The 12011-nt window shown below is 43.9% G+C and overlaps 2 protein-coding genes across 3 annotated transcripts in view; one reads left to right on the forward strand and one right to left on the reverse strand.

Annotated features, from left to right (window-relative positions):
- Positions 1 to 8313, forward strand: part of LOC118512431 (zinc finger protein Xfin) — a 57386-nt gene extending 49073 nt beyond the window's left edge. For both annotated transcript variants that reach the window (XM_036056890.1, XM_036056889.1), the window contains 2 exons: positions 7773 to 7932; positions 8014 to 8313. In XM_036056890.1, the coding sequence (XP_035912783.1) occupies positions 7773 to 7932; positions 8014 to 8220 (367 nt within the window). In that variant the 3' untranslated portion in view covers positions 8221 to 8313. The remainder of the gene's footprint in view (positions 1 to 7772; positions 7933 to 8013) is intronic.
- Positions 8314 to 9588: 1275 nt separating this feature from the next.
- Positions 9589 to 11985, reverse strand: LOC118511796 (RNA polymerase I-specific transcription initiation factor RRN3). The gene is made up of 3 exons (XM_036055326.1): positions 11470 to 11985; positions 10448 to 11391; positions 9589 to 10377 (listed from the first exon to the last, which is right to left on the reverse strand). The coding sequence occupies exons 1-3, from the start codon at positions 11668 to 11670 to the stop codon at positions 9705 to 9707; spliced, it is 1818 nt and encodes a 605-aa protein (XP_035911219.1). The 5' UTR covers positions 11671 to 11985; the 3' UTR covers positions 9589 to 9704.
- Positions 11986 to 12011: the final 26 nt, after the last annotated feature.

Genomic DNA, 12011 nt, shown 5'->3' on the forward strand with positions numbered 1-12011 from the left:
CTAAGGGACAACACAAAACAAAAATCTGAATAAGAACCCGTGAATGTGTGAGTCAGCCAAACAATCGAACGGCCCTTGGAAATGCCCAAGAGTTCTTGTGTTTGATGCTACGAATCGAATGTGCACGAAAATGCAACATCCCCCATTTTCTTAAGCGTGATTCGCTGCTACAAGAAGCACTATAAAGATCGTCCTTTGTTAAGCAAAATGGAAAAAAAAACACTTCTTCGTACGTCTGTCAGGGTCGTAATATTGTCAAAATCTAGATCAAATAAGATATCTTCCGAACACAATGGTTAACATACGATCGAAGAAGTTCGGGGTTTTTGCTCCTTTTTTTTAAGTTGTTGCTCTATCATTTTTTTCTCAGTATTCAATCCACTTAAAACGGCATACCAATGACAATAAGTAATGTTCTTCTTAATAATGTCTACATTCGAAAAATTGAAAGATGTTTTTCAACAAGTTTCAACTTAAGAAATTTTTATAATGTCCCTTGACAGGACTCTTATTACGATTCCTTTTAGACCCATGCGTCTTCCTATACCCTTCCTATATTAGTGGTAAAATCAGGGAAGCTATATATTCTTGCTCTAACCCTGAACATGAATCTGGACATTCATTATATTGCAAAGCAATACATTTTGGCATTAAGAATTTTTATTAATTTCCTTTTAAACAAAACGTTTTGTGATGCTTTCAAAACTAGCTCCAGATATGTTGCTCTCGAGGCTTTGAATAATCCCCTATGAAAATAAAATTTCATAAATCTTTCCTTTCCTTTCTCTATTCAACGTACAACATTACCATTATGTCACTTGTCAAACAATTCTGCTAAAATAGTGCATATTGTCTTCCGAACGCATTTCAACCACCTCACCATTTAAAGCCGCGTTATCATTAACCGTAAGCATTGTATGAAAACATGGATCGCTCCGTACACCTTCACTGGCCGATAAACACTATTTCATGAATAATGCATAATTATTGCACTGTCCACCACCACTACCACCAGTCCACCACAATCTGCCGGGAACGTATCATAAATTAAGTTACTCTTCTTCTGCACACGTGCGAAACAAAGCGATTGGGACGCGACTTTTTCGAACTCCACTCATCCTACATTAACAAAGCCTCCCTCAACCTCCATCATCAAGATCAACCCGCTCGGAATCGGTCACGAATTTATCAACCATTTCGATATAAATTCTTTCCTTCACCAAACGTCGAACTGGGGAACTCTCCACCTCCGCGTACTAAGGAATGTGGCAGGATGGTTAATATTCCACCAGCGCCCATTGTTCGTGTGGTGTGGTTTGCACCAGTTTTTGTTTTTGCTGCCGTTTGTTGTTGCTACATTTCACCACCAGCTTCACGTCTTTTAATCGGTTGCATATGCATATTTTTCGTGCATATCTTGCGGTACATCATCTACTACTGCTGCCTCTGTCTGTGCGCTTTCTTCACCACGGTGCCACTAGCTACTGGCTAGTTATTTTTATTAAATGTAAACGCTGCCGAACGGTTGGTCCGATTCAGTAATCTGCAAACAACAAAACTGGACGCTTCATACAATTGCACTTCTCCGGCTCGCTTTCTGCTCCATAAACCTTCCCCTCCGCTTGGTGGCGCTTTTCCGGGCATTTCTCGCAAGAACGCCCAAGCGTAAAAAAACCACCCCGGTCCAAACGCTCCAAGCAAATGGGAGTGCGAACCGAAACCGGGCTCCCTTTTTTCCCTACGCTCAGATAATTCTTTATGTTATTATTTCATTTTATTATCATTTGCATTATTATGCATTCCCGGCAGGGATGCAAATGCATAATAATGCATAATGGGGAGGGAGGGCGAGTAGTTGTTAAGGTGGGCGAGGAAGAACGCCTGCCTACATTACGTGGATGACGATGTTAATGACGCTGTTTGGATGTGTCATCAATATCTTGCGCGGAAGCGTAACCACACCGTAGCGCTAGCGGACGAACAGATTTTACCAGCTCGTGTCCTTCTACCGGCTCGGACTGTGCCTCGGTTGTGGCCGGTAACACCGCTGCATTGCAGACGATCAACACCCGGCCGTTTCGGTTGCAGTCTTAATCAAAACAGACAATCCTCACGATACGCACATTAAGAAGCTGGCTCCTTTGCGAAAGAGGAAAACCCCATTTACATGAGCTTTTTGTGTGCAGCTTGCCGGGCGGACAGAAATCCCGCAACCCCGCATTTTGCAGCGGGAACGATCAGCCGGAAACCCCCAGTGCGCGGCCGGGGCAATGTGTACCGAACGAAACAAAGACAATAGTCAGTGCGACGAAAGAAAAAAAAAATCACTGTGCTGCTCATCGTATCCCCCGAGTAGGAGTCCTAGCGAATCAGCCAACTTCCAACACACTCACACACAATCCGGAACGATTTGTTTACTTCCGTAACGTCCACTGCAATGGATTAGCTTCGGCACACCGCGCGTTCCCGTGAAGCTGCCGATTGGATTGCTGCCGTTATGGTTATGACGAACGGCGACGAACGTTCCCAGCTGCACAAATGGGTTTATTAGACCACCGGCAACACCGAATCCGCCCCAATCCGGCACAACTGTGCAGTGTGTAAATAGGAAGCAATACGACGGTGACTATTGCAAAACTGCAAACTACCAGCCTGCCATGGTAGTCTTGGTGGAACTTTTGACCTTCCCGAGATGCTCCCATCCGGCGGGTGCTTTTTCTTTCACGCTGGTTGGTTCAGCGACCCCCAACGAAGCTCATCGTTATGGCGCATAAAAGCTGTCGTCATATATTTCGTAGTTATGTCTGATTTACACTTCATAAGGGGCAGTTTTTGTTGCAGCAAACAGCACATTAGAGTGAGCGAAAGGAAGCAATTTGCGATTAAGTGTATTTGAAATTGTTCAATATCGTCTAATCAAATCTATTTGTATAGGACGGGCACCGGTTTTTTTGTGGGAACGGGTTCTTTGGGATATTGAATTGTACACAACAATTCATTGCAGGCGTTACGAAGAAGACGCTGTACATCAAGAGTATTAGTATAAGAGCTGTATAATTTCAAAGCTATTCGAGAGTTTACAATTTAAGCAATTTTAATATTTGATGCATATGTTGACAGTGACTTTTTACATCATGAACATTTTTAAAAATAACGGATTGACAATTGTGAGACCTATTCAGTATGAGGATGTTCAATGATTATCCTCGATACTGCTCACGGTTTAGCGCCTTCGTCTGCCAATCGATTATTCCGGCCGTTCTGGCGGACGCATCAACGCCATCACTCCATCTCAGTTTGAGCCTACTACGCCTCCTCTGTCCGTGTGGACGGCTTTAAAAGACTCCGGCATCATCCGGCGTCATTCTCATGACATGACCAGCCCACCGGAGCCTAACAAATCTAATTCGCTGCACGATGAAGAGATAATCGTACAGCTCGGAGCGCTCGTCATTGTAGCGGCTCATCCGTTGTCCGTATTGCATAAGTTATTTTAAATTAACCGACAATTTTTTTGAAAATCGAATGAGTAAGCGACAGTCGTTGAGTGTTTGCTACAAAATATATAATACAATCGTATATGATATAAATCACCGTGGATGTATCCAACAGAAAAGGCCATACTTCGTAGAGAAAAAAGCAATCTTTTCAAATCTTTCTGGGCTACTCAATATGCTAGTTAGTTTTTCGGCATAAGATTGGTGTGGATTACCTCAAAAATTTAAAATTTCAAAACATTTTACAGTTTGCTAAACTTTCCAAACAATTTTTTGATAATCTTGTTCGCACATACTTGATAAAAGATGTACTTGATAAAACTTTTGATAAAAGTTGTCGAAGAATTACTAAAGTTTGTATTTTAAAAAGCAAAACAAAAGAAGAAATATGTTTTTTTTTATTCATAAAGAACGGCCTGGCCGTATTGCTAAGAAGAAATATGTTGTCTTATAAACAATTTGGATCCTTTCGCCACTCTACAATTAACGTTCGGTGTGATCGGAAATGTTTTCTTCCCATTTTCATCTTCTCATATCAACGGATTGTGTCGCATCGCTGCTGACAGTTGTGACCGTAAACAAACCTTTCAACAACAACAAAAACTGCTACATTTATTGAAGTAATGTTTTTCCCCCGTTATCCCGTTCCCCTGTTGCGGTTCGGGTTCGATCGACCACCGCTGATCGAGAGTGCTCCGCATTCTGAAACATAATACCAAAAATGCGAGCAAATCAAACCAGCGCTCTGCATGTTCTACGCAGGCTGCTGCAGGGCTGCATAAGTAGCAGCAAATCTTCGACCATCCTGCGACCATACCGCTTTTCCATCCTCCCTTTCCATCATGCAAAACAAAAACACACACATAGAAGACCAGTACGGCTTCCGAGCGAATGTCACTTGCAAGCCGAATGCCGATTGTCGCATAGTGATCGCAATTTACATAAACCGCCATCGAAACCGGGGAGAAGCCGCAGAAAAATGCCGCCCTACGTGCTGCTTCTGCTTCCACGCTCGCTCTATCTCACTCACCCACTGGCAGCGTTTAAGGGTTGAACATGTGAGAACAAAAATGTAACCGGCAGCGCAACCAGGACGAAGAACGATCGATGCACGCCATCGTAACCCGCGAACGATCGGCGAACATGCGCTTCTTCTCACCTAGTTCGCGCGCGCAAGTTTCGCTTACGCCCGACAGCAGTGCGCTCAGTTACCACCGCTGTTTGCTGCATATTTATACACTCCACCAGGCTCCAAGGGCAAGCTTTCCAATCGCTCCCTCCCGAGTGCCCGCCAGCAAAAGGGAAATATTTCACAGCAGCAAGCAAACCCGGGCGGACTGATATTCGATCAAGATGTGCGCTCCTTGCCGGGACAGCGCAACACGATTCGGACTCAAGACGGGAGAAAAAATCAATCCCTCGTTTCGCTGTATGGTGCTTCGGTAAGGGCTGATCCTTGGGGTCTGGTTTTGGGTTACATTCTGCGCCCGCGCGTATGCGTAAAGTTCCGCGATCGGCCGCTCGGTATTGTATTGTAATGCGATAGCAAAGAGCGCTGGCTGCAGGGCGGACGGAAATTGTTACAGTTTAAACTCTTGTCGGCTTGTCGCAATCGTGCTTCACGGCACATGAGAACCTCCCATCTGCCTGTGTGATGGAGAGCAGTAGCAAACGGTACGATTTAAGTAATGAAACCGTATGTGTTATCTTAAGATGTATATCGTGTTTGAACAGTGACAACATGGTAGTGCTGAATCCCTGTGTCTGTCACGAGAGCTTTCGAAAGAGCCTCAAAATTCTATCATCTAGAAAAAAGAAAGAAGATTTTTCCTCACTGCAAAGGCGAAAATTTTAAATGTTGCTTCGAGTTCGAGAGTGATATAAATGTTTTTTCCATGCTGTGTGTAATCTATAGCATTTTTATGTAAGGTTTTATTCAAACAAGTTATGACTACAATCAGTTCTCGATCCACAACATTATGGCTCTCTGTTCTCGAATATTAAACCTGGATTTAAAGAACTCTTTAAAGAACTTTTTAGAGTCCAAATTCTTCAAAAAAAATGACACTTTTCCTAGTTCTTTGAAAATATGAAAGATTTTTTTACCATTCATCTAACTTTACTCGATACCGCTCACGGACCATCGCCTTCATCTGTCATCACTCCAACTCAGTTTGAGCTTACCACCGGTGTCATTATTATGACATGATCAGACCACCGGAGCCATTTTGAGACTAGTTCGCTGCACGATGGTTAGATCATCGTACAGCTCGTAGATTTTTCAGTAGACCATTCAGTCAACGTATGAGAAAAATAATAGATTGGTTTAGACGATCTTTTATTCGATTATCCTTTATTTTCGCGATCCACGAATAAAATGTATATTGTTTTGAAGCTGCTCATATGCTATATGAGAGAGACTGAAGAAGATTTTTGAGGCTTATCGTTATAAGACTTGGATCAAAGAGTGGGAGTATTTATCCAAACTGCGAGGAGTGCCTTAGAAAAGATAAACACTATTATACCAAACTCATAATCCATGTTTAAGATAAAGCCATCAATGTGACAATCATTCAGGACGCTTTTATTAAAAAAAAATCTTCCAATGGTGAGTCGATCGAAGAAGACTGATCAGCAGCGTCGAATTGAATTTTTCGGATATACCTTCTATCGGAGAACGTTTTACCATCGTTCTGTAGAAACAGATAATCGCGACCCTAAAAAATATGAAAAATTACGTCAATTTCTTTTAAGGCACTCAAGCCTAAGGTTGGTTGTTATATGATATAGTTATATGACAAGTGTATAAGCTACAAATGCTCTATATTACGTTCGTTCAAATGAATAGAAAAAGTTAATATCCATCTACAATACGTACAATTCTGCAACACCCAATAATTTACATATAAGGCATATAAACCACTCCGCAGTCTAAACAGCTGTCTCATTAACGACTGTTACGAGCAATTTCTTGACGGATCGCGTACCTGTTGCTGCTGTGGTGCTGCTGTTAATAAATAACAAATTAAAAGCTTATGTATTTACCAATCCATTGCACCCGCTACACCTCACCACAATGTGCGGATAACCAGAGGAAATGAAGCACATACCAATTCTCCACGATCAGGTTATTCACATGGGGCTCGGTGCAGATCAAGCAGCACAGTCGAACCAAACCGGAGGAGAGCCCTGGTGATGGTAGTGTTTGCTTGCCGTACGCTGAATCGCCGGAGCATAATTTCTCATTCGATAAACTGTTGCACGGAATCACCACCGCAACCGCACCGGTAATCGTAGCCATTTTGGCCGAAGTGAAAAACCTTAATACATATTATTATCGACACGATATCATCAACGTGTGTATAATTTATATGATCACATTGCAACCGTTTTCTTTCTTACTGTTGTTGCTGCTGCTGCTGTTCGTGTGATGGTGGTTAAACAGCCCTTGTATTATGTTTCTTATAACGACGACCCCACCAAGGACCTCCAACCCGGGGCATCTATTTGATTCGGGCAGACGCGTGCGCCCTCGATCTGGATACTTCAGCTCGCAGCAGTCACTTCCCGGATCGGCACATTACTTGTTGCTGTAGCAGCAGCAGCAGCAGCAGGCCTTTAATAAGTCACGATTTCTTCATTTTACGGCAGTCCAATTTGGTGAGACCGATCACATCGACCGATTCTGGACACTGGTTTGTCTGCGTACGGTCGGCGTGGCCCCGGCGGAATCGACGGACTCATCGGGGCCATTTTCTTCGGGGGAAGCTTTTTTTCTTTCTTTATTTCATCTCCATTCGATTCGTTTGCCGGTTTGCTCGCTCGAGTACACGGTTGATCATTATGCTTATGCTGCGTGCAATGAATGTAACCGATGGAGAGAAGAAAAAAAAACGACATCCCGGAGCCGACGATCCATCCACCGGTGTACGGACAATGTTCGCGGATGGACAATTAAAGTGCACCAGATTTTTTTCCCTCCGTCGTACACTTTCGCCGTACCGGTCGCCCGAGATGTGACTTATCAAGTGAATTTATTGTTTAGCTCTCGCGTCCAGCAACGCAAAAACCGTCCCCCGGGCGCACCGAGCAACCGGGCGGCAGTATCGAACGCATTACCATTTAATGTGTCAACTACCCATATTTGAAGTCGAGTGAAAACAGAAACCCCGTCTACACGTCTCCTTTAATTGATGTCCGGACCCGACCAAAACGATCTCCCGATAAAAGTGTGTTTTTTGCTCATTTTTTTCTTTTCTTCTGCTTCCTTCGCAGGCATGCCCAACGCCGGCACGAGGATGCGGAGAAGAAACACAAATGTGACCAGTGTGACTTTGCAACGCGCATTCTCGGACACCTTCGACGTCATCGGCTGGTGCACACCGGTAGCAAACCGTACTCCTGTCCGCACTGTGATTATGCCTGTAATAACATTGTACGTAGGGAAATTGATTATTTTTAAATTGGAAAATAATTGCTGCACTAACGCGGTGTTCTGTTTCTTGGTTCGTTTTAGGAAAATCTTCGAAAGCATGTGATTTCTACATCGAAACATAAGGGGAAATTTTTGTACGAATGTAAACTCTGCCCGCCTGAAGCCGGTGGCACTCTGTATGGGACCAATTTTCAGAAGGAGTTCAAAGAACATTTGCAACACTATCATAAACTTACATCGGATGAGGTAAAGGCTCTGCAACCAAAGTTTAATGTGGACGACTCCTAATAGCCAGATTGGGAGTCTTCAATTTGTATGCGACAAAACGGAGGTCGAATGAGTTGCCTAATTTCAGGGAAATAAACGTTGTTTTGAAGATGATGCATTATTTTGGTTGGTTATTTCTTTTTGAAGAACAAACTATCCTTTTAGCACATAAATCTAAAAAAAAATTAACTATGTTACGGAATTTTAAATACTTGAAAATAATGCAGCGCCAACAAATATATGGTGGCCGGTTTTCAAACCAATAGCGTTACCTACGCTATAAAGACGGTTACTGGTATAGCGTCCGTCCCAACTTGTATGCATAATAACGCCGTGTAACGCAACTCTCGTAATGCTTTTAGCACCAGCTGAACGAGGTAACGTTTGCTAACGCCATTACATCCTTTTACATGCAATTCATGGTTTCAAATTTAATTTCACGCGTCGACATGTCTCTAAGACCTTTTGTTTCACAGAAACGTTGTGTTTTCATTTGAAACCTCTTTTATCTAAGTTGTTTTTTTTTTTAAATCAATTGACTCCCTTGCGTAACGAGATCCTTCGAACTTTTCCTGGCAGTCTCTTGGACGGAAAATCTTACGGAAAGCTCTCCAGCAGCGATTCCAACCGTGAACGGAATAAGGCGACGAATTTTGACCGTGTCTTTTGCTTCGGAGTAAGGGTCGAAACTCAAAACTCGAGCTGTAAGGCCTCCCCCACTTCCATTCCATTCAAGGCATTCCAGGTCCGTCACTGCCGTCTACCAGTCTAGACGTCGCTGTTAAAAATTAATTGAAATGATAAAGCACAACATCGAAATAAAAGAAAATGAGTGCTTTTAACATGCAAATATGACTTTTGTAATAAAGAAATAATTTATTCGAATTTACTTTAAGGTAATATTGAGGAAGATTAGAACTGATTGATATGCAGTAAAACTATGGACTTATGAATGGTATGGACTAATAAAGTGAAACTGAATCGGCATCTCGCCCAGAACTCAAAACCGCCATGGCCACTGTTTATCAGTTAAACAAATTTCTGCGATTAATTATATGATGCAAAAGTTAATACAGATTTTCAAGGACCGTTTGTCTTACGCCAAACGAGCACATGAAGGAGTAAATGATAGCCCTGGATGATCCAGAAAGGGTAAAGTTTTAGTTTTAAACCATAAATCATGATGGCAACCAACTGTTTGGTTAACGCTAGTATTAACATATTTTCAGAAACTTGTATCGGATTTTTGAAGGATCATGCGCCACGTTAGAGTAATCAGCAATAGACGCTGAGTATGAATAGTTTTAAGCAACAGTTTTTCTCAATTTACTCTTTAAAGAATTTCATTTTTTCACCCCAAAAACTACAGTTACATAAAAAACAACAAAATTTAGGTATGTTGATAAACGATGTATATATTGTTATTATCAGCAATTAAAAAGCCTGAATAGACATTTTAGATTGCACTGTCTACTTCAGCACCTATACCACTGAACGCGGGTAATTCAACTATGAAACCCAGGCGAAACGCCGTACGAAAACGTAAACTCTCCACCAACATCCATACCGTTGCCGGTGTTGCGATGCTTGTGGCGCTTACTTTCCGGGATGAAATCGTCCACATCCTCCGACATCGATTCGTACCGCTTCCGACCCTTTGCTGCTCCGCTGCTGATGCTCGTCTCGCCCGACTCCTCATCCATTTCGTGCGCTTGATACTGAAGGTAGAACGGCTCGATGCGCTTGCCGGACTTGGTCAGCAGGTACGGATCGAAGGGAAAGAACGTGTCGAGACAGTCTTCCGGCAGTTGCGTACTGTTCTTGTACACGGTGGCCAACTTGCGCCGCGCATTACGCTCGAGGATGGTGTGACAGTACGCAAGCTGGTAGGCGCGCGTAATGCCAGCGAATGCTGTCGCCACCGTGGGCAAACAGACGCGCAATGGATTCAGCTGACAGGTGACGATCGATGAAAGTTGAAGCGATTGGAGGAAGGCAAGATTCTTTGAGCTTGATGTAAGGTGATTGGCGCGGAACGCAACTACGTAGAAGATGGCCTGGCACACGGAATAGAATAGGAGATGTGCCTTGAGTGATTGATTGTGGTGCATCGAATCGCTTCGTTGGATGTAGTTGTGCACCCAGTGCGACATTTCCACCAACATCGATTTAAGATAGCTGTAGAAAAGAGGAAACAGAGTAGAGTTAAACCCACCGTTTGATGATCAAGTGACTAAGGTTCACTTACTTTAAGGGAACGAACTTCGCCCGGGCCAGCATGCTTGCAATGTACCCGACCGACGTCTGTCGCACGGCGGGTGATTTGTTCAGATTGTTCACATTCTTCCACAGTGAGCTGATGAAATGTTCCGCGTACGTAAGCTTAAAGCTACAGATGTAGAACATGACGAACTGGGCGTGATCGGTGTTGTGAGTAGGTAGGATGTGTGTCTCGAACTGATTCAGAATGATCTTAAACAACCGATCTCCTTGGCCGTTAGTTTTTACCGTCTGTTCGATGTAGTTAAACACGATTTCCATATACTGATCTAGCGTTTCGGCGACCGGATGCTTCATCGTGTCGCTATCCTCGGCATTCTGCTCCTCATCACCGCCCGTCTCAGTCATCTCGAACATCATCTCGTCGTCCGGGTATTCCGCCTCCTCAATCACACTACGTGGCACATTTACGTCCAGCTGTAGCAGATGGAAGAATACGATATCCAGCAGCTCATCACAGTATATCGACGAGTAGTCGGTCATGCGCAGCACGTTACACAGATAGCCGGCCACCTCCCAGGACGGTCGCTTATAGTACGGGAAACTCTTTCGTAGCTGCGTGAGCACCACGTCGAAGATCATCGGTATCACATTTTTCAGTCTCATAATCAGATCATGCAGAGATCCCATTTGGCGTTGAAGCTCCTCGCATCCCGCACTGCCGCCGAGCCCTGGCAACTGGACCGCTTTCCCCGGGATGAACAACTTCACCAGCTTTGCCATGGTCATTGTACAGTAGTTTTTCTGCACGATGGACAATTCCAACACGAACTGTTTGTAGGCCTCCTGGGCCTCCTCGGAGCGGTCTAGCCAGCGCAACGAAAGCAGCTGCTCGACCAACTTACCGAAGTGGGGCTTCATCAAAGGAACGGCTTGCTTAGCTTCTAGGAAAATTGCCTTAAACTTATCATCCTGTAAACAAATGGGAACAATATTAATTGCAGCACAGCATCGCGCGGGCACCAGCCTCTTTCTTTGTCGCCCTCTTACCTCGGGATCACCATCTCGCAGATTCTCCAAGAGTTCCTCGTACCCCGTTAACCGGTTATGATCCAACACTTCCTGCAATGCCGATTCGATTGACAACTCAACAAACCGGACCTTGTTCCGTGACGGTGTACCATTGCCGTTCGGAGGGGAATGGGGCTTGAGAATTGAGGAGACTCGACGCTTTTCGGTAAGTGTAGACATGTTTGCATATTGTGTTTGTGTTGCTCCGCTGGCGTGCTTCTCTTCCAGGAAGGCAGGGCACCAAGATTTCTTCAAGGTTATGTATTACGCAGCACCGCACTGATGATTCGGTAGGAAAGTGCCACGACACTTCAAATTACAACAATTTCTTCGCTTGGTCTGCCGTGCGCGCTGTGAAACACTGCCCCCTTCGAAAATTCACGCACAATTGAGCTGATTAATCAAGAAATTTCACAATTCTTTAAGCACCTGCCGGGCAGCAAACACGTTTTTACCACGAATAAACTTTTTGACACACACACGGATAAGGCGCCCAAACTTTCGTCAAGCAGTCGGCGCCT

The sequence above is a fragment of the Anopheles stephensi genome, chromosome 3 (genome assembly GCF_013141755.1).
Source record: "Anopheles stephensi strain Indian chromosome 3, UCI_ANSTEP_V1.0, whole genome shotgun sequence".
NCBI lineage: Eukaryota > Metazoa > Arthropoda > Insecta > Diptera > Culicidae > Anopheles > Anopheles stephensi.

What these genes read in the sequence shown, in the direction of transcription:
- LOC118511796 (XM_036055326.1), bottom strand. Translation starts at nt 11,670, where the DNA reads ATGTCTACACTTACCGAAAAGCGTCGAGTCTCCTCAATTCTCAAGCCC. An exon ending in TGCGAGATGGTGATCCCGAG is followed by an intron (nt 11,392 to 11,469) that starts GTAAGAGGGCGA and finishes ATTTGTTTACAG; the next exon opens with GATGATAAGTTTAAGGCAAT. An exon ending in GCGAAGTTCGTTCCCTTAAA is followed by an intron (nt 10,378 to 10,447) that starts GTAAGTGAACCT and finishes TCTTTTCTACAG; the next exon opens with CTATCTTAAATCGATGTTGG.